General features: G+C 41.1%; 1 protein-coding gene across 2 annotated transcripts in view; it reads left to right on the top strand.

Moving 5' to 3' along the window:
* Nucleotides 1–22,239, top strand: part of LOC111251662 (uncharacterized) — a 62,281-nt gene that overhangs the window by 26,372 nt on the left and 13,670 nt on the right. For both annotated transcript variants that reach the window (XM_086981558.1, XM_022808443.2), the window contains exons 2-3: nucleotides 14,944–15,115; nucleotides 17,038–17,263. In XM_086981558.1, coding sequence (XP_086837684.1) covers nucleotides 14,944–15,115; nucleotides 17,038–17,263 — 398 coding nt within the window. The remainder of the gene's footprint in view (nucleotides 1–14,943; nucleotides 15,116–17,037; nucleotides 17,264–22,239) is intronic.

Raw genomic sequence — 22,239 nt, 5'->3', positions numbered from 1 at the left:
TGAAGCTTTGAGCACTGTTTTCCGGTATGGTCGTTAGGCACTTTATCAGCCCCCAATACGAAATGAAGTGTGTCTATGGCCAGGTAGGAACATAGACCACAGCGTGTTATCTTAGCTTTGTTAGCTCCTATTTAGCCGTTCAAGCAAGAGTAATAGACAAAAGTTTCCAGAATCAAGCCCAAAACTATATGCGAGTTCCATCTACTACTGCTCACATTAATATACGTAGAGGTTACCATATTGCGTGTTCGTTTACTACAATTGTATCAAGCAGTATCGTCATCGTGACAGCGCATCGCCGTTTTCAGCAGCGACATGTTAGTCCAGTCATTTTCAGGATTTTTGCGGCGGTTTGTGCTGGCTCCACGTCTTGAACCACGCACACTTTAAAACTTCAATAGAATGTCGCTTTACGGACCCTTGGGGCACGAACTAACTGAAGTTATAATCGATGGTTATTTATACTATAAAAAATTAGTATATATTCGTAATTGATCACTCCAGTGTTGTGTCAACGAGAAGATAGTTGACAATCCACTTAGGGTTAGCAGTAAAAAATGTAACCCTCGCATATTGCTACTGATTTTCGAAATGTATTATAAAATTGAAATACTGATAAATTTCATAATGATTAACGCTTAAAAACTTTTTGGCCAGCCGCATTTTCTAGCTTTTACTTGCTAATTAAGAAAGATTCATTTTCAACTTTCTTGTCCATTGTTGTCTGATGTTAGTAGCATTTCTTCTTTAGAACACTTCGGCTCCCGCGCCTCGAACGACCGCAAAAAACGTTGCCGGATGCGTTATTACCCAAATCCTGTTTAAATCAGCCAGGGTCCTCCGCGCGACTAATGACTGCAGCGGATGATGCTGCCCTGATTTTTGTATTGACAGCTTGAAAAGGTCAATCGGGCGGTCGATGTGTGTCAAGCATTTGTCACTTGGCTTACCCCGACACGGATGGCGGTGAGCGGACGAATACGAAATGAATATTTAAAAGATAACCTAGTTGGCCTGATAAAGCATCTACTGCTGTTACACTTTTTTCAGTATGATGTAACACTAGCGTACAATTTTCCCCCCATACGCTCCCTGGAATAAATGTATCACGTAATTTTGCTAGAACAAAAGCTGTACGTACCTTGGGGCTAAATTTCGCTAAGATAAAAATCAATGATGCCCACAATCACTTATTAACTGTGCATTTGATGCTCCAATTGATTTTACCGTTATCGGTAATTGAGGTCAATAACGTTTTCTTTTTTTAAGTAAATAACTGTGTTAATGGGCACCGCAAGCGACAATCAGCCGCTTAGAATCGATCAAACTTCTCGTGGTTAGCATATACGATCCGCGAGAGTCAGAAACAAACACCCGCTTTTTTTCAAAATATTTTGTATGAATAATTTACTATCTTTGATTTTTTTGTGGGTATGTTCAGGTATTCGGAGAAACAATAACGTATTGAATAGAAATTTTAATACTTATCTTAGCCAACTCTCGAGTGTGTCGAAACACTGCCATCATTGAAATCGTTAAAAGTTCACTGCCGTACAACTTTTAAACAACAATTGCAACAACATGAAGGCTCTAATCGGAAGGGATCAACAAGAGCCAATCCGCAAAGCGTCGGTAAAGAAACGATAGACTTTTTTTCATTTCCGTCAGTCAGATTTACCTCAGCCGTTCAGAGATCTCAACATAGTGACAAATGGCTTGATTCGTTAGTGAAAATTTTCACGTTTCACGACGCTTGAGCGTCATATCGATGACGCCCTGCAACAACGCGTACACTTTTTCCTCAATTATTTTGATTGAAACTGTTTTGCAAAGCGATAGAGTGATACGAGCTATTGTCGCAGTCCGTTTCTGGAGGATATCTTATACAGCTGTACCTGATATATACCGAGAAGATACGATGATTTATATGCAAATTCAAAAGTAGTAATTATTCTACTTTACAAAGGCTCTGCAAGCTCCATTCGAGGTGATCTGGTTTGGAGTACGTGCTCAGCATTTTGACGCATGCTAACCAAGAGCAAAGCAGTCGTTTTTGGAGTTCTCTGATCCCCACCGATGCTCATGGACAGCGAATAGGCCCTCGACATCTCCAGACGTTATAGAAATCTGTCTATTATTTATACTAACCTAAACTGTGAAATTCTGATTGGTCCGGAGCAGCGTAACTGAAGAGATTGCTATGGGGGCGTGGGTCGCCTGTACAGGCTACGTGGGTGATTTCATACTTTATGGGAACGGAAAGATGTCGCCGATTACAATTGTCATTAAGCGAGTTTCGCCAGAACAACCGCCAGAACGACTCACATACGCCCATAAAAATACCAAGAACGATCATTGACTAATGTCTACACGCGGTTACATCAGTCACTGCAGCAGAAGATTCATAACCGCAAACGTCAAGTTGATGCTGTGCGCCGGTGGTCGAAGAACATTGGCGGGTTTACGTCACCAGATTTTATGGCGTTGTGTCGACAACGCAACAGAGCTCGACTCAGAGTTAGGAGGAGTGGGCCTTGTGATTCAGACTTTTTGCTTTGTAGCCTCTCTCGGTACACACTTTGAGAAAGAATTGTGGAGATTCTTAGCGGAACGCGCACAGCAATTCTGAGCGAAAAGTTTTGTTTCCTCAATGCCCAGAACAGACGCCCTTCGCCTCCCGCTCCGTTTCCAACTGTCAAAGGGAAGAGGTCCCCATGACCGCTGGGGGCTGCCCCATGGAAAATTTCTATTATTTGCCCTCTCCTCGGGACAAATCTTTCTTACGTTGATTGTTGTGGGGGGCGGAAGCTATGACGTCTGCAAGGGTATTTAGAGTGGCAAATGGACTGTAAAGAGATTTGTCATGGCAAATTGCTTAAATCAAAGTTCGTTTATGAATCCGTAATCGTGGTTCAATGTGCTATAATATCGCTATTACTGGCGAAGTGTTCTGTTTGTCCGCATCAACTAGAAAGGAAAAAACAGACGAACGAGTTTACTTGCCAATATTTCTCTTTGAGTGTAGCAGACACTTATTTTATAATAATAATAATAACAATAAAAATAATGCACGCTGATCGCACAAGCCGCAGTTCCCTGCAAAGTTGACAGAGGATTGTTATACTTGACAGAAATTAATATTGAACTTTACAATATGAGTCACAGTAGTGTGTGTCGACAATATTTTCAACTATAGCAGTGCTAACAAACATTAACACCTAATTAGAAGTTGCAAAACCACCCAAATAATATAGCACGAAAAGAAAACATAGTTTAAAACTTAGTCAATTACATAACTGATTACCATACTTTATCCATTTATTATTACTGCATTTTCAAAAGCTAGAACTTCTAATCGATGCTTTGAAGATTCTCGTCGTTTTGTTAAATCTATCGAAATGGAGACACCAGTCAAGCTGCCTCTGGTAGGTTTCTAACAGTGCCTTATTAATTCTTCAACAGTTGTTATGACTGCCCTGCACTGACGTACGACAAAAATATCATGCGAACACACTCAGCCTATAAAGTTATAAACAGCAAAAATACCCCTTTGATTATTCAATAGCTCAATCTTGTGATGCCCACTATTAATGGCACCAAGCAAATAAAGAAGCTAGATTCGAAATGCTGTCATCACGAAGGCATCACAGCCCTCTTTGCGTTGAATGAAACATTACGTAAAACGTTGCTCTTCACGTGACAGTTTCATCCTTGGATGCCGTCTATTGAAGTGCATTTCTTTTCTGACGTTCATAGCTTTTCATTGATTTCTGCCAATGTCTGAGCAGCAACGAACAACGAACGTGGATGTGGCCGGTAGCAGACAATGGCGCAATGAATATCAGAATCGTAGGCCGTAATGAAGGTGCCTTAAACAAAAAAAAGGTACTAAGGAAACCAAGATGACGACAATTACTTCAAACGATTGGTCTTATCTGTCTGATTGGCTTTCGTCGTTCAATGCGATCGCCTGCGTGGGTTCATTTGTCGCCAGGGCTAAAAATACGAAACCGCTTTCACTCTTTAGGTTCTGTACTTCAGTGCGTTACATTTGTCCTGAACAAATATAAGAAACTAATAAATTTTCACATGCTCACAGGACGCAACCACTTTTGCGTAATACTTAAACATTGGTGCGCAGCAAGTAATAGTCATAGAGATGTTGCCAAAAGTATAAATTCAGTCGGTCCTGCACCATTAATTCTTAAGAACATGAAAAAAGGGTAGATGTAAGTAAATATACTTTTTAACCAGTTTACCAAGACGAATCCAGTATATATTAACAAGGACCCGGGCTTAGCCCCGCGGCCTTGCATTGTTGATTTAATTGAATTGATTCTTTAATCTTACACCCGGCCTAACATAAAATATTGGGTAAACAAACAGTTGCCACGTCGTAATTACTCTGCCTCATTTAATTCGTTAGTCTTTTAGTTTCCCACGGGGCTCAGCAAATTCTAGCTTTGTATCGTTCAGGCCATGTTCGCTTTTGTTACATTTCTACATTGTAGTTATGGGACGCACGAGAATATAGGGTCGGCCGGCTTTTGAGGACATGCTAAAATTGAGTAGCCTTCGATCAACTTTGAATAGGCGTTACGATTGATTATGTCAGTCAACCGGTTAATTCTGTTTCTCGGACATCATCAAAGCTTAATTTGTTTTAGAATTTTTTTAACATAGGCGGTTGGACATATTAAGCTAAATGAACATATAAGAAACATTTTATTATATACACTTTTTGATATCTCATCGTTCTTCGTTGGAAATAAATTACCTAACTAGTTACATTGCCAATACAACCGTGTAGACGATACTGAGGCCGCCTCATTGTTTATAAAGGCTAACGCGCCTTTGTTTTCGAACGTCGTAAATGAAAAAGCTGTCTTTGGCTCACGAGCAATCCAATTAACAGCACGTTTCATAAAAAAAAAAAAGCAAACCTTTACTCTAGTAGGCAAAGTATTCGGGCAATCCGCTCCATCTTCCATACAATTCTTTCAACGGGATGAAACCAGCGACCCACAAAAAATCACTTCAATCCGATTATTTTAAGAAGTCATTTTTGGTGGAACAACCCACCACCCAAGACTTTTAATCGGATAGCATATATACTATGAAAGATTAAGTCACTGGTCATGTTCTGACCATATATCGGTTAATAGTTAGGACTTTATGTCCTGACCGCGTCCAAACTATCAGATGCTTATTGTTTCTAGTCTGACTGTAACGCTCGACCATTGTTACCAGCCATGCCGCATTCGCGTGTCCCTCCTGCGGCTGTGTGCATCACAGTTTCATGCCTGTATAGCCTCGTATGTTTGATGCAACATCTTCTGGCTGCTCACCTGCCTAGTGGCTGTACGTCGCCGGCATAGTTCTGAAATGGCCTGACGTCCTCCAATTTCCGTCGATCGTTGTCGTACGCATTCGTAGCACTTTCTCTTCATGGATTCTTTGCGGACCGGGCCTAACGACTTCGTATGTTACTGTTACGCTCTGTCTGGCTGTGTACACTGCGCAGTGTGCGCTGCACTTCTAACAGTTTACCGCAAAAAAAATTACGAATTCTGCGTCTTATAAAAGTCAGCACGGCATTAAAGGCCGGCTGGTTAACTGGGGAACGCTACTTTCCGTCGCGCGGGTCCGAACTCTGTGCAGCGATGTCTCCTCCCCATCGTCCGTATTTAGCATCATACATGGCCAGGTACACATGTACGCCCTCACCTATAGAAGCACCTGGCTGCAAACAAACAAGCGCATATACTCGAACCGTCTTCAGCTGGCTACCATCAGGCGAACCTGCGATACGGATCGATGAAGGCAAAAAGGCGAAGCATGAGAGGGGCACCGAAACAGCACGGCAGATAGAAATTTGCAACAGACCGTGTCTTCGGAGTGAAGCAGCAATAGCACAGCCAATGGTAGCCAACAAGCAGGATCGGGGTGTTGGTGGTGGACGGAATCGTATAGCTCTCCTTAGCGCCCGTCACTATTATTATATATATATATATATATATATACTACGATCAATAAATAGTGCCGACCCGCTGAAATTGTATGCCAGTAACTGAAACTATAACTGCTATAGACACCCTTCAAAGTAGCAGACGATAGAGCGAAGCCGGCGCCAGGGGTTCCGGAACGACAACAGAAGTAGTCGAACCTCGAATAACAACACGGGAACCAGGGACAAGTGACTTGGAGATATTTACTTCTGTTCCATTTCGAAATGAACGAAGCTACGATACGTTGCCTTCACGAAGTGATAAGGCTTGGAACGTTGCCGCTTTTATCAGCATCAGCTCGGTTGCGACCGTTTAGGCTTTTTCCTATTTCGATTCATCTGTCGACATTAGCATGGGTGATTATATTTGCCAACTAGGCGTCGTTTCCTTCCACAGTGTCGTCGACTTTAGTTTATTTCTTCGGCAAAAAGTGAAGCAAAATTTGAATTAAACATCATTCACAATTACATACGTAGCAGAGTGATGTGTTTTGCTGTACGATGGCAGTGGTTATTATATACGGATGTAGAACTTTTACACAGGCACAAGTAGGGATATAGTGCATAGGAGAGACGACGTTACGACGAGTCCCCTCAAGACGATGATCCAGTGTCCCCTCCTTGTATGCATAAATCTGTTATGGTTATTTCATGCATTCTATTAATAATGTTAGTAAGGTATTCGCGGATTCAATGCTAGGTAGAAGTTAAATGTTTTCTGTTAATTGGAAGGCATCGAACTGTTCTCAGATCGATAGTTGACAAATAGTAACGACGGTACGACTCTATATTGAGACCATATTGTTTTTTGAGGTGAGATTATCGTGCCTTATTGATTGGATATCAATGTCAAGAGTTGCCGTCTTAATATTTTTATTGAGCCCTCAGTGTATTTCACAATCATATTTTCAACTACGAAGTTCCACTTACATTAAATAAAAGTACTGTTTCCTGTAAAACACACATTTGTTCTGCCTAGTCTATAAAGCCTTCCTCGGTTGATACTACTGCCTCTCGGCTGAACACTCCCGTCCTTCGCTTCAGCATTGGCAACGGCGCGAACTATCACCTGGCGCCGATACAAATGCTAACGGTTGTTCCGCGAGCCTGCCTTCTGCAGTGATGTGGCCTCCGACGGACCTATTTCTTGCGGTGATCTAACCGGTGGCGGGTATGTTCCTGGCCTGGTCCTCAGACAGCTGGTGGTCGCAACGTTCGGTCGCTTGCATTATTTTTTTTTTATTTATAATTATTAGATAGATGTTGCGATGCCTGCTATACGTGTCTATATGACACATAAAAATAAAAGTGACGTTTTAGAACTAGCCTTTCACAAAAAAACCTTAAGCGAATGTTCAATATGAATTCCAGTAGAAGCTGAAATATCTGTCATTTTTATGCGTGCGCCTCGTAGCTTTTGGGGTGCCAGAGTACAACTATTCATCGTTCCCTCGAACCCTCTTTCCCAATTTGTCTTGTACTTTCCCTGCAATTTTATTTTATATAAAATATTTTCCATTACGATACGAGAAACTGGCACAAGCATAGCCCACATCTTATTTCTAATAGCAAATGTTCCACGTGGAAGAAACGTAAATGTTTCACAACTGTCCATAGAGTGGCGGTGTTTCGTGTCTGAAATGACGGGGTATATTCCGGCGCTATATGTATGTACAGCCTCATTCCAACGGTGCTCCTTTTTTTTCTGCACGTATAAGATAATCATAAACATTCTAAGCCAGTTATTCTTTAAGGGACAAAGCGCTCGAGGAAAAGGACCTGTTTGAACAAGTGGACCCGATTCGTTTTCGGTCCTGCGTAATTGCATTTCGCACGGTTAATATGTATATATATATATATATATATATATATATATATAACACATATGTGTTATAGGTGATAATTGCAGCGGTGGGTGGATGGGTGGTTATAACGTAAACTGCTTCGTTGGGGAAGTTGTTGAGGTTTACGGTTCGTGCGGTGAGTTGGCGATGGCCAGCGTTACCGTTGTTTAAACAATTATAAATGAATGTTACTGAAGCAGTAAATGAAGCTTGAAGTCGACCTGAATGTTATTTTTATGTGGGAAGCGACTTTGAGGACGAAGCGCCTGTAAGAGGTTCTTCGAGAAAAAATGCTCCAGTATGAGATGTTAGATATAATAAACGTTTTAATTAGTTGCATTAATAGAGTTGTTGTCTTTTGCACGCGTAGCACACGTACTCTTTGTCTTACTCATGAAATGACTTTATATGCAAAATCTGATTACGGGTTGTTTTATTATCCAAGCTAGTACTTTGGCGTAAAGATAACGCCATGTTGATTAAAAACAAAGCAGGCAATATGAGAAAAGGTGCCCGCGTTTACCCCTGCGAGCGAGCACCAGAGTTTTGAAGTGAGGAGCATCATGTTGTGAAAAAAATACAATGAGTTACTAAAAATAATACAAATGTATATGTATTTTTTTGTTGCAGCTTAGTTAGGTACTAACATAATGAAAGGATATAAACAATCCAAAATACTTGTTATTTTTGCTGTGGTTTGTTTCTGATTAATATCCTTCAATAATCTATAGAGCTCAAAGCGGCAAGCACGATTCATAATAACCTACAAAATTGTCTCAGTAAGTCCGTATCATAAAAAAAAAGAACACTTCATTTTCCGTTTAATTTCAACCGAAAATTAATTAACTGTTCTACTATTGCATCATATAGCTCAGGAGATTTCAACTTTCCAATGATTATGATACAGCTTTCAAGCTCGAAGATCAACTGCATTGGTTACCCGTCATAAGCAGTGATGTCATAGCTCGTATTCAAACTATCATCCCACTACGACGCCTTAAAGACGTGTAGGACTCGATTATTTAGCCAACCTATTTTTAGATAACGAATCGGCCAAATGTCTTAAGTGTAAATCCTTATTCATTTATATTGTCAGTGAACAATCGCATGGCGGGAAAAATGTCCGAGGCAGCTCATATATATAAAGTTTCTTTTATTTATATAGACATTTTTGCACGTGCCCTTCTAGTTATTCAACGTAATTGTTTAACGTTGGACAAGTACCATCGTAAGCTCACTCATTATGTATTACGTGTATGTGCTGAGCGAATATGTAGTGAACAATAGATCTGTTTTTGCTTTTATTTTTAAGCAGTTCTCTACCAAGCACATTTGGTACAGGAACAACTTTGTCTTAGTGATGGGTAAAGCAGCATTATTAACTTAATAGCTGTTTGGCCCCGTACAACTTTGTTGGATGTTCTACTCAGCAAATAGTCTCCCCTTTTTGCAGTTTTTATTGCTAAGCAAAGATATGCTGCAAGACAACATGGTGCGCAGCTTCGGAATAGCCATTCAAGGCTCGCCAAAACTTTCCTTCTGCTATTCTGCGTTCTATAAACAATAGCTGGTGATAGCAACACGCTGCAGAATGCTACCGTACCTCTCAGAAGTAAACAGAGAAGCAGCTTTGTCCGTGACTCACGCAGTTTCTAGCGGTAGCTAATCGGCAGCTTGACAAGAAAACTATTTATTCCCTTTAGAAGCACTTTATTGTATTTACACAGTGTGTAAAGACACGCATGACAATTGTGTACGATGTTGATCATAACAACGGACCAGTTTCAGCTAGAGTCGTAACCCCCCAGATTCACTGGTAGATAGATCAGTTCGGTGCCACTTCTTGCTAGATATCTTTTGTTTTATCGCTCCTGACGACGATGCTCAAGTTTGCGTTAGTGTCCCGATCGGAGTTGCATTGGTTAATTGTCGTGTTGTTGCCCCAGGAGAAGATCGCTAAGCGGCGACCCCTGGTAGCAGACAACACAAATTAGTAACCAGTGGCTGCTATCGTGTAATAATATTACTGCGAGTCTGTGCAGTGCCTACAGTGCATCGGATGACTCCGGCATAGTTTTTTTTTTGCCCCTGATGAGAGAATTGAAGCAAGAAGCCCATCGCCGCGTTGATTTCGGTTTGCCAATCCATTATAAACATATTAGCCAAGCGTGCTGGTTCGTCGACGTTCACAAGCTTATGAGGTATCTAGTAAAACATTGCACCGCTTGATACTGCAAAAGATCGTCTTGTTCTTTGTTATATTGTTTAAACGGCTGGAATACACGGGACTTCACTAAACGAGTGCTAACTATACCATATATTGTGCTATACATCGCCGTGGGGAAAGTTTAGCAATGACGGAGGGAGGAATAAATAAAAATGTTTCCGTTTTTATTTTAATAGGTGGCCTTTTTTTCGACGCAATAAGGACAAACACCTCGTTTGAAGTGATAATCATCTTTGTAGACCCTTGATTGACCGTGCAGTGCGAAAACCTTTGTTGAATATCGGGAAGCTTTTCTTCACATTGCAAAAATCATCGTGAAGAATAAGTTCACAAAATACGCACTCACGTTAGTATCCCTGGAACGGGAACGCTATATAAGCGGCAGCAATTACTAGCGCCTAACGAAGTGCAACTTCGTGCAATATGTCCTTGTCCGTGATGTTAAGCGATGTTTTGTGTGGACTAAACTTAAAAATCGATCGTAGAAACATTTAGAGATTTGAAAAAGGCTTTTTATGACTTCCTTTATGCGTTCAGAGTTTTAACTAACATTTTATTGTTACAATGTAGAATACGATGATGTACTAGGTGATTGCTTTTATATATATATATATATATATATATATATATATATATAATCAGAACGTAAACAATAAACAGTTAGCTGTTTAGGCGCGGTTAAAATAGGAAGGTTGTAGTCCCTAGTCGACATATTGTCAGTCTTCGACCAACGATCTCATTCCTATAGCAGCCTCACTGTGAAACTGGTTAGCTTTAGTAAATAATACCCGGGTGTCTTTTTCAATAGGAGACGTTGAGGTGTTGGCAGTGCCCGCCAAAGCTGAACAAAATTCGCGTCTAGCGCCCCTAACGATGTATCTGATTAGTCGCACCGTAAAAACATCTGATAAGAACAATTAGCGAAAGCATCATTCATATCTCCCGCAAACAAAATTTTCGACGAAACACGCTTATACATGATCACGCCACTCTTGCTGCGTAATGGCGATTTTCCAGTTAGCCTGCATTACCCAAGACCATTGTCAGGACCGACATTTACTGTGAATCTGCTATTTACCTCCATCCATACGCTCTGAGCATCGACGCTGCGTCAACCGTGTAATTCCTTCGACTTTCTGCTGTGTTATTATCACTGCTTTGTGATATACGCGTGCCGTAAATTAGGCAACTGGAAACCACTCACTCGGTAACCAGAGGCGAAATCAACTGGAGGCGTTAACTGATGGACCGCTCCCCCAAGTTCCCCTCGTTGTGTGCTTTGTTATTTAAGAACTATACTACACTGCTATATCATATAGATAAAATAAATAAACGCAACCGTAGCGCCTTTACGTGTATAGAAAAAGAAATCACAGCAAAAGTTATAGGATCGTAGTCCCCACAGACAGCCGAGTGTAAATGGCCAGATATTAACAGACTAATAAAGTGTACAGTATGACGAATATGGCACACAAAAAAAACACGAGGTATCAACGAAAAGACGAATAGAATAGCACGACTGTAATGAACGCTACAACTTTACCAAAAAATAAATTAATTCGTGAAAGAGAATTTGTTACGATAGAGAAATCTGCATGAGGAAAAGCAACGTAGAGGGAACAAACAGGGAATGTAACGGGGTTGCTAGGATCCATGTTTATTCAGCTCAAATCTTTTCTACTGAACGGTATCGCATGCCGTCCCCATTGCATCACATCACCTCGCGCAAGCGATTGAAACTACATTCATCCACAGAGTGAATTCAAAGGGGGCATTTTGTATTCATGTTTTGCGTCGTCTCGTTCCGTGTTGTATTATAGTATGTTATGTCTTATTAACAAGAAACAATCTTTGTATATTTTCTAGTAAATTACTGTGTTCACTAGACTTTACGCGCTACGTTTGATGGAACGGACGGTAGTATCGGAGCAGTTGTATCGGGAATTCAACATAAACAAATCTCTACCTTAAAACCACACACACACATATATGTATACGAGATATTAAAAATATATAGCTGGTTTCAATAGATATAACTTTATTCAGTCTGTATACACATTTAATTGGTGTTTGAATCGCAAGAGAATCTATGTAAAATGTGTATTTTTTTCCAGCATCGTCGATCTTCTAGCATAAACCTTGTCTTTGAAAAATGTTCAAAAGGAATGCATCCGCCTCACGTATAGAGAACAGACAGGGTATTTTACTGGACTTCTTTGTCTCATGCATTCATCTTTGAATGGGAAATTCCCATCAAGATATGTTCTTACATCACAAGAATCGTATGTAGGTTTATCTGTTCTGCTAGAAACCAAATCTACCACCGGTTGAAAAGCTGTACCACACCACACCTGCTGGTAAATTTACACGTTACCTTTATGTAGCATATAAACATAAAGTTGCCCAGTAAGTATAATTATGTCGATTAATTCGAAAACGTCGAAGCCATTTTATCTGAACGTAACTTCATTGCTCCAAACAATCATTGTTCTTTTACTTATCATCTGCAAACTGTGTTCTTCAGTCCAGTCCATCTTTAATTCAACCTTTCCCCTGTACGAAGTGTTCAAATGTGGTCGGCGCTTGATCTGCTGATATCAAATCATAAGCTGATTATCTTACAAGAGGTGCCGCTAGAGCTTTCCAGCACCCTTTCCTGGTTAGTGAAGTTCTTTGATGTTCTGGAACGTTGTCTATCGACATCCTAAAAAGTCTCTCCGCTTCAAATTTCTCCTATCCAATTCATTTCAAGTTGCGTAGATGAATATTTTATATATAAGGTTCCCTGCAATATTGTGCTTGTGCTTCTGCTATATTTTCATACTTCCATTAGCATTTTGAAATAATAAAGATCGTTTGTCAACAAGTCAGGTGTTGCGAACGGTCCTGGAACTGGCCTCCGTTCGCTTGATAGCCTGTTCGAAGTGAAGACCCCCAATGTTCGTGACTTTTAACTCTGTATAGATCACGTATCTGGGCAGTAGGAACGTAACACTATCCCCATTTTTCAGTAAACGAAATCTTTATTAGTCCTGTCTTTAAATATGGAGCACATTTTTCCTGCAGAGTCTTATTTAACATAACGTAGCCTTAGGGCGCGCAATTTTTGCTTGTCACTATTGTTAGTCAAATATATTATACAAAAGTAATTCGGATAATCCAAGATCCACATCGTCACTTTATTCCAATGGCTAGAGAAACAATACCTGTGTATCCCGTAGTCTTATAGAATGAACTCCTCTAGAATCTTGTAAACAGATTGACATTATGGGTCGATAAACTATCTTTCCTGTTCTTGATATTACCTATCGCTACGTTGTGGGGCGTCAGGTAGAGAGGTACAGATCTACCGTGGAGCATTTCCGAACTTCCGAGTTTTGCTACTTCGACGACTCCCATTGCAAGTTCTCGTTAAACGGGTTACTTGTCATAAATCGAAAACTCGTATTTTCTACAAGTGAAGCACGTATCATTGTTTACTATTGTGGATGAATATTAATACATCGCAGGCCCTTACGCACGACTCACTGGTATAAACGCGTCTAATTAATTGGTGGTTTATCATTTCAACAGGATGACCTTGATCTAATATCAAAGGTTGTGTGTAGCTTCTGGTGGCAGAAAAGGAAGACACGAGAATTCGTTGGCGTTGTTATGATTAATATCGAGCGCAATTGTCATGTGTGTCTTCTAATGCACTTCTGTAGAAGTGCAGAAGTGCAGAAGAAGAAATAGCTCTCTAGTCAAGTACTGATAAAACTTGAAAACAAACTGAACAGAAATATCGAGTGCTTAGATCGTCATCAAGCAAAGGTTGAATGGGTGTACTTACTTTATCGTTCGATACTGCTGTTACGCACTGTTCCAAAAGGGTGGCTTCTAGTCCGGGGCACACTTTGTTTGCGTCCAGTTTCGAGCCTAAAACTACCATTTGATTTGTAGGTAGATGAGTTATCACTACCTTACCACTGCTAACCATGTTTAGTTCGTTCTTGCGAAGTTTCCTGCAGCTAGTCGTTCACCGCCTCGTTCTCTATTATTTCGATTGCGTCTCCATTTGTCATTGGATAGTCGTATCCAGTTAATTGTTAACGTGTGCCTAGTATCGAAAAGCGACTAACAGCGGCATGAGCTAGCTGAAACAAGAAGCATGTTACTGCCGGAAACGTGAATCCCTTCTGTTGTTTGGCCCCTTTAGATGACGCGTACGGTACATCTTAATTCAGCGGACCTTTAAAGCAATGCCTAATAGCTCTACTGAAGTCTGTTGCGGAAAGATCAACTGAAAGTCAATTACGCAAAAAACCTATGACCGGAAACGAACTTGACGACTATAGCATACGATGCTATTCCTCCCTCCCAGTGCAGAAGTTCCCACCAGGCGTGCCCCTGTGTGCAATTGCCGATAAGTTACAATTAGAGGCTGATCAGTGTGTATAGTATCCAGTAGAATCTACGCTTTTGGGGATGTTATGAGGGACCTGTTTAACGCTTAAAGCCGAAACCCGTCTTGGTTTAAATATATCATTCATAGGCACATAGATTGTTTTATTCATTGCACAAGTGATAATCTACCGGAATAAACTACATATATTAGTTACCGTACCCACGTGTACAATTGCTAACTAATATATATGTATATATATATTTATATTGGATATAATACACTGGCTGCGAATCAGATTCGTTTTATCTTCGTGGGTCTTTCTTCATTAAATGAAATAAAACTAATTGAGACTGTTGATACCCGATTGTGTTAGGTGCTTAAGAGTTGGAAGAAAAGTGGGAAGAAGAAAATATATTTTCAGCGTTGCCAACAATAAACAAAGCTAACGCCATTGTTACTTTCGTTTGTCTGTCAACAGGTGCAGTGGGCCGATAACGGTGGTCGCTGTGGAGTGTGTGGAGACAGTTATTCAAAACCTGCACCACGCCTGCACGAATCAGGCTCTCCCATCGATCCAAAGATCACAGTGAGGACATACGCACCTGGCGAGGATGTCGTCTTCGTTGTGGATGTTGTCGCCAACCATCTCGGTAAGCCCTGACCTCATAAGCCAGTCCAAATATATTAAAATGATTATTCATTTATTAGGACAAGTCTAGTCAAACTGAAAGATAATATGCTTATTTAGTATATAATAACGTTCGTTCGACATATTCAGTAATGAACTTGGCGATTTTAGTGGAACTTTGCTGAAAAAGTCGAAAACCTTCACAGGAGAGCAGTGGCGATCAAATGTGACAAAACTCCAACTCGAATTGAGAGACATCACCAGCCCAGAAAGAAAGAAAGAAGACATCATTGTTGAGAGAAAAGAAGTTTTGCGTATCATCTAACAAAAGCAAGCTTTTATCGAACTGTATCAATAAACGTTATCGATATTGTTATTTGTTGAACGCAATGTAATTTCTGGACGACGGCTAAAAATATAATGAAGCCTCAAAAATAGTCGAACGCAAACAGATCAGATAATCTACACTATCAACTACTTCCTCCTATCCAGATACGAATATACATCTATTCATATCTCACAAATGGTCACCTCTTCATTGACGCTGGCGCAATCCTTCTATGTAACTGATATGCCCAGAACGATTTTGTTTTGCCGTCTTGTGACCAGGAAGTGGTCATTGTTGCGGCCGTAATGAACTGGTTGCAACGTACAACATCCCCGCCAACATGACTATGGAACTGGAATAGAATCCTCCAATAATCTAAACAATCAACGTAATTTATCTAGAATATCGCATATAGATAGGAAATGTACCATAGCATGACACATTTGACTGACGCTGACAAACCGTGGCGCGATTATACCTTTACCGATAAAATGACAATTTGTTAAGTTTTCTACTTGAGCATCGAACCCTTTGTGAGTATTTCGTGTATTTGGATTATTGAATCAGTGATCGAATCATATCGGCAGCGATTCATAATGCTGAGATTAAAAGTCTCATACAAATCAGGTCTTAAAAGCACACATGCCTATTGGAATTAGCTATCGAAAAAATGGTGACCAAACTCGTCGGTGGAGGCCTTTTTAATAGGGACCATTGACGGCAAGCGAATATATGATGATAGTATAATAAATGAACAGTAAAAATTCTTATCTATTCGAGTCGAATAGGTACGTGCTCACTCACCATCGACTGACTTCGCGTGCTTCAGTAGTAACCTAAACGAAACAAGTGATGCACGCTAGTGCACTGTTTCATTGCTGATTATCCACACCTGTTGTTAAATAGATCGTATCGAGTATGTAAGAACCCTGCAGCTTAAATCACGCAGGACACCGTCTGTCTACGTCCTTTCGTCATGCATGACCCTTGATGTGTCTTATAAGAGACACGTAATGGGCCACGCCATTTTTGATACTACGCACCTATGACAATGTAGTACATGACGAATAGATATAGTCTACACTAAAGAGTATACGGGTGAGTCAGAAATGTGGATACATGCGTCAGACTATTTCTTGCTTTTATGTTCTTACGTAAAAACGAAGCTAAATAATTAACACCATTAACATTTGTGTCTGATTCTACAGGTTGTGCCAGTTTTCTTAGAAGTTATTATTACTGGAAGAACAATCATATAATTTTCCACATCACTCATCTTCTGTCTTCTCCACAGTGTAGAGCTACAGGCAATTAAGTGTGATTTATTTGACTGCTCTTATTGCGCTCACACTCGCATAAAGTAACGAATGGCGGCTATTCACTTCACAGGTTGTCTGGTTACTCTTTTAGCTCGGTTCTTAAGTAGCCGATTCCTAGGTTGACTCCTGATTGTTTAGGTCGAAGTCAAGTTGCACTAATTCGTTGCTGGAAGTTGTCTAAGCCAAGCTTGTCTTCAAGATTCTTCAGACGAAGCTGAACGTTTTTGGTAGAGCACCGCACAACAGGCGACCTGCAATATTAGTTGTCATTTGTTTCTCGTTGGTTGCCTGTTCTAGGCTATTTCGAGTTTGCTCTTTGTCCGCGAAATGATAGTGGCGTCCGCGAGACCGAAGACTGCTTTCAGCCGCTACGGGTAAAATCGCTCAACTCAACCGAAGTCCTCGTCGAGGAAGGTAAAATGCGCTACAGGCTCAACAACGACCGAAAAGGCCTGTTCAATCTTGTGGCCACGTTGCCTAAGGATATTAGCTGTTCGAAATGCATCCTTCGCTGGCACTGGAGGTGAGTTCAAAATATCGTCTCTTTTTGCGGCAACGGATATTTGGCGCAGTCAAAATATTTTGCTTACGAAATAAACAATGTCTGTTACTAGATCTCACGGTCAATTAGAAATGCGCTTGCCCTTGCACTATTACAAGTGCCGAAGGGAAGATATTTAAACGCAGGGCAATATGCCCAGCCACAGTGGCAATAGTTCTTCATCCATAAACGTGACAATATTCGTTTGGCAATTCACCAGGGGCCAACGCGAGCTTAGATACATCCTCCACACTGGGAAGGTCTTTGGTTAGATGTGCTGTTTGGCAAACATAGAGATACACACAGGCTAACCACATCTTTAGCACTGTAGCAAGATTCCAATTTTTTTTTACGACGACGATAATAACAACTTATTTTATAGGGGCTAACACAATGGGCCCACTTGTCGGTGCACGTAGTAACTTCAATGGTGGCCAGCCTTCTTACTCCGCCAAAAAATCATCATTCTTCCTGGACATTGCAAATTTCTGATGACGACAACTTGCCCGCCGCTGCACGGAATACAGTGGTTACGGGACGCCTAACTTTTTTCCTGCGGTCAGCATGTCAAAGGCTGTTACACAGGGGCAAAAAGGCAGTCCCGCCATTTTAATGATAGTCGGATGGATGCCTCTCGCAAGAACTATCCAGGCGATTCTTCGTAGCGGCTTTTAGCGAGTCATTATCTTTCAAGCGATTTGTATCGAATGGCATGGACGATAACAAAGGGTGCAGGCGATGCGACTAAAGTAATAGTAATGATAATGGAACAGCAAAACTCACATAAAGGCACGCATGCGTTAACAACTTTCTTTGTTTCCCCTATGATATAATACGTGACCACAATTTGCAGACATCACAAATAGCATCCAATGGAAGGTATTTGGGCTTACAAACCCTTCCGTTCAATTATCACCTTCACGATGCCATATAGAATTGGTATGTGCATAACATTTGTGAAATATTTAGATTATTGATATATTGCGAGAAAAAATGGCGTGCTTTGACCTATTGGTATCACACTCTTTACGATACGCGTTCTCACTTACCTGCGCGTTACGGTAGAAAAGAGATGCACGAAGTAATAATGGAACGGATAAAATCATAACAATCAAAAGTCGTCAACGTGCCTATCCGAGTCGTTGATATTTATTAATAGGATGGGGAATAATTGGTATTTCATTTCGTCTTTGCCTTAATTAGGACATGTTCGCACAAACTTTTTTTTCCTTCTAATTCCAGCCTTTGACGTAATGAATCTTTCACTATATTAGGCTAGATAACTAAGGGTACAAGACGTCGAAGGGCTCAACCACTGAAACTCCACAAGGGCGACGTATCGTTTCGAATAAAGATGATAATGAGATTGTGTTATTTGTATACGTCTATAATTATTATGGACTGCGACATTCGAAATCTCCGGATCAAACAAGGACAACTTGAGAAGTAACTAGTCTATAAGTTGTGTGAATCCATCTTACTTTGCTGGCAACAACTGGATGACTACTACACGTTAATGGAAAACGGTGCTAATTTATTGATAACCGCAATGGCGTTCAAGTTAGGTAAAATATATTTTCTTAATTTAAAAGATAGCAATTACGCACTATACGAGTGTAGACACTCTGATTCATAATAGGAATTTCAACAGAAACGACAACAACAAAAATAGCTGATGACCTTTCCCCCTTCTGCCATTACCGCAAATATCAACTTCACCAATAACTGCAGAATAACGAGCTTAAAGAAGACCTTTGCACCTGTTCGAGTCCTTTTTTGGCAGTAGAATCCAGTTTCTTTTTGTTGGCTCCATATACAAATACAGTTGCCGTGGTTGTCGATGCTGTTGTCGTAGGTGTCGCTATCGTCTTGTTGGTGGCGCGGTTTCTATTGCGCTTGAAATTCGTTTAGGCAAAACGAAGCTAAATGTAACTACGACCATCGACTTCAGTCACCTTTCTTCGCTGCTGTAAGCCGTCGCGTTGCTGAAAGCACGCGTTACCAGAGCCGTTACTATCCGCAGTTATTATCTCGTTATCACAATAGGGCGTCTAGCCAGTAGTCCGCCGCTAACTTGCATCGCGTGGTCCGGTTACGGCAAGTTCGCCGCTGTTCCCTCCCCTGCCACGGCTGCTATTGTGTCGTTGTTATTGTTGTTGTTGCTTTCCTGCGGATTTGCCAGCTGGTATACCAGCGGTCACTTACGCTTATGAGGGGATCAGCATATACGGGGTCTGCACGGTCCATCGCCGCAATGAAAAAGCGCATAAAGCTGGAGCGCATAGGCAAGCAAGAACTCTACGCTCGGTCGGCTCTGCCGATAAAAAAGAAAAAAGAAACTTGGTCAGGGAGCTACCAGCCCCCACGGAGTGCGGGCCAATGCGACAGCGGCCGCTATTCTTTGACAACGTTTAAACGAATGGCAAGTGACGGGATTGAACTTAAGCTGACATTGGACCACGGTGAATTCTCTGCGAGGCGAAAAATCCCTCGGACTATTCGGTCCCTTGATGCCCAGTCAGCAGAGACTAGCCATATATCTGCAGTCGCGGCTTAAGTATTTTTGCAACTAGCGCTAATTTCTTTGACACTTGGACAAAGGAAGGTGAATGTTTTATCACGAGAAAGATTTTCAGTCCTTAGTTGCTGTTCACTGTTGAGCGACAGGTGAAGGAGGGTCTCCGACATCATCCGCTTAATAAGTTGTTAGTGACCCTTGCGGTACTCTGTGAGTGGACTGTTCTGGCCGTTGTCGTTGTTGAATAACTCCGGTACGGCTGACACTGGAAAAGCGTTCCGTGTAATCGACATCTGCCTACTGTTTGTCTCCACGGATTGCTACAGATGAGGGTCCTGAGGAACGTTAGAGTCTCGTCTCATGCTCATTTTATTCGTCATAATTTTTCCTTCACGAAGATTTATTAGTGCGCGGTATTTTCATTGTGCCGGATTCCGGCTAAATGAACAGCCGCGAAAGCAGCATTTACCTGTTCTTTGGTAAACGGGTAAATTCGTTGTTGATGATCGAGACGGCAGCGAGGGACTTTACAAGCAGAACAACGTCAACAAGCAAGCGTTCGCGGAACAAAACGAAGCGGGACTAAACCTAATAATTGTTGTGGGATGATTTCTTTTTCTGTGTTACCTATTGAATCTGCAACGCGTATGTGAGTACATACAGAATCGGAGCATCTGGCATTTCATAAAGTTGTATCACATTTATGACAGGCAGCGTCGTAGAGGTAATCATCATGCTTTTGAACGGCGGTGACCTAAAATGGAGGTCCTTATCGTAAGTAAGATCAAAATGTGGAACCCGAACACCTCTTTTATGCTAGCAGTATGAAGTGCTATGGTGGTAAACAGGGGCCAGACAGACTGTATCAATGTTGTTTGATTTGTCATCGTTTTATACAGATAATTATTCACGTGCATATGTATCTGCCCGGCTGGCTTCCTTCCCTTCCATATCACTTTCAATGATTAGGTTCAAAGCTTTCTCAGTTGCCCTTATGATTTTCTAGACTGGCACGTAGATACGGCTGAATGCATTGCTGTAAACGAGGCGGATGCCCATCGTGGTCATGATTTGTTTCGTTTCTAGTGCAACGCTAATAGACACAGGACATTGCTATTAACGTTGGCGACCCTTCCAAAATAGGCAGGCAGGCAGGCAGGCAGGATGAGGAAATATCCTAAAATATTGGAATCCCCTTGACAAACCATAGCGACAGAGATGGCTTTGCGGCAGAATAATACGCAGCGAGAAGATTCACCCGGGGCAATCATATTATTCTCGATAACACACAGTGAAAACCAGTAGGTTAGTACTATTACATTAATATTATCAGACAGCTCCCTCCTGTTCGACGGAGGATCGGACACGCTACTGTGACGTCGACGTTGGTCAGTGGAAGCTTAGGAAGGAACCGTTCCGCCATAGTATGCAACGGTGAGGCTGATGGCTTCCAAGGTTTAAAAGACGGGCGAATCAAATGAGGCCCAAATGAATAATTAACCAGAGAAGTTAGCTAAGTTAGACAAACTTGCAGGCCGCTGTAATGAGCTTCGTTGTAGCGTTGTTCATGCTGTTGTTGGTAAGGTTGCAAACATATTGTAGATCATAAAATGTCAAAGCAAAAGAAATTCATATAAAAAACAGCCGTAAGCTGAAAAAGCTTTTCGGCGATAAACGCTAACAGGATGCGAAGTCATACAGACGTTGCCGAAAAACAAGTGTTTTTTTTTGTTGGGCGACACATGAATAGATGTATATTATCGATGTGCAACTTTCTAATTAACAATAAGATGCTTTACCGAACAACTGGCAACTTGAACAGAAAGACGATACACCCTTGAGAGGACTCACTTAAACACGAATCTACAAAAGGGCTGTGCTTTTAAACGATAATATATGCCAAGTTGGTAGTAAAGAGATCTTGATCTTTTTTACTGGAATCCTCCTCTCTACTCGTTATGCAGTGCCTAACCGATAGGGCACCATTTCGATTTCAACCTGATTTTATTATACCGTATATATCTTTTACTAATTAGTTTGAAGGTTTTCGATGAGAAAAATCACGCACATCATCAACCAAAGTTTCTACTTATCGGACTCAATATCATAGTGTACGCTGTTCCTTTTTCCTCCAATCGTTTTGTCAATACGAGATCGAAAAGCCTCTAGGATATCGCATGGCCAGCCGCTGTACGGATGAGAGCGGATCCATTCGCTTCTCTAAGAAAAGCAGGTGTGGATGAGTTTAGATATACGTGTCTGACGGACGCGGCGTACTAGATAATATTATTATTATTATAGTTGTTAAGGCTATAGGCATGTGCAGAGTCTATTGCTCAAAAAGATAGCTTGAACGGGCTCGTAGAATCAGTGACAAAATAAACGTCAATACGTATCACGAAAGCGATCTGTGAAGATCGTTAACGGGGGCCTCAGCGGT

Source organism: Varroa destructor, unplaced genomic scaffold (genome assembly GCF_002443255.2).
Source record: "Varroa destructor unplaced genomic scaffold, Vdes_3.0 BEIS01000001.1, whole genome shotgun sequence".
Classification (NCBI taxonomy): Eukaryota; Metazoa; Arthropoda; class Arachnida; order Mesostigmata; family Varroidae; genus Varroa; species Varroa destructor.
This window is presented reverse-complemented; position numbering and strand designations above follow the sequence as displayed.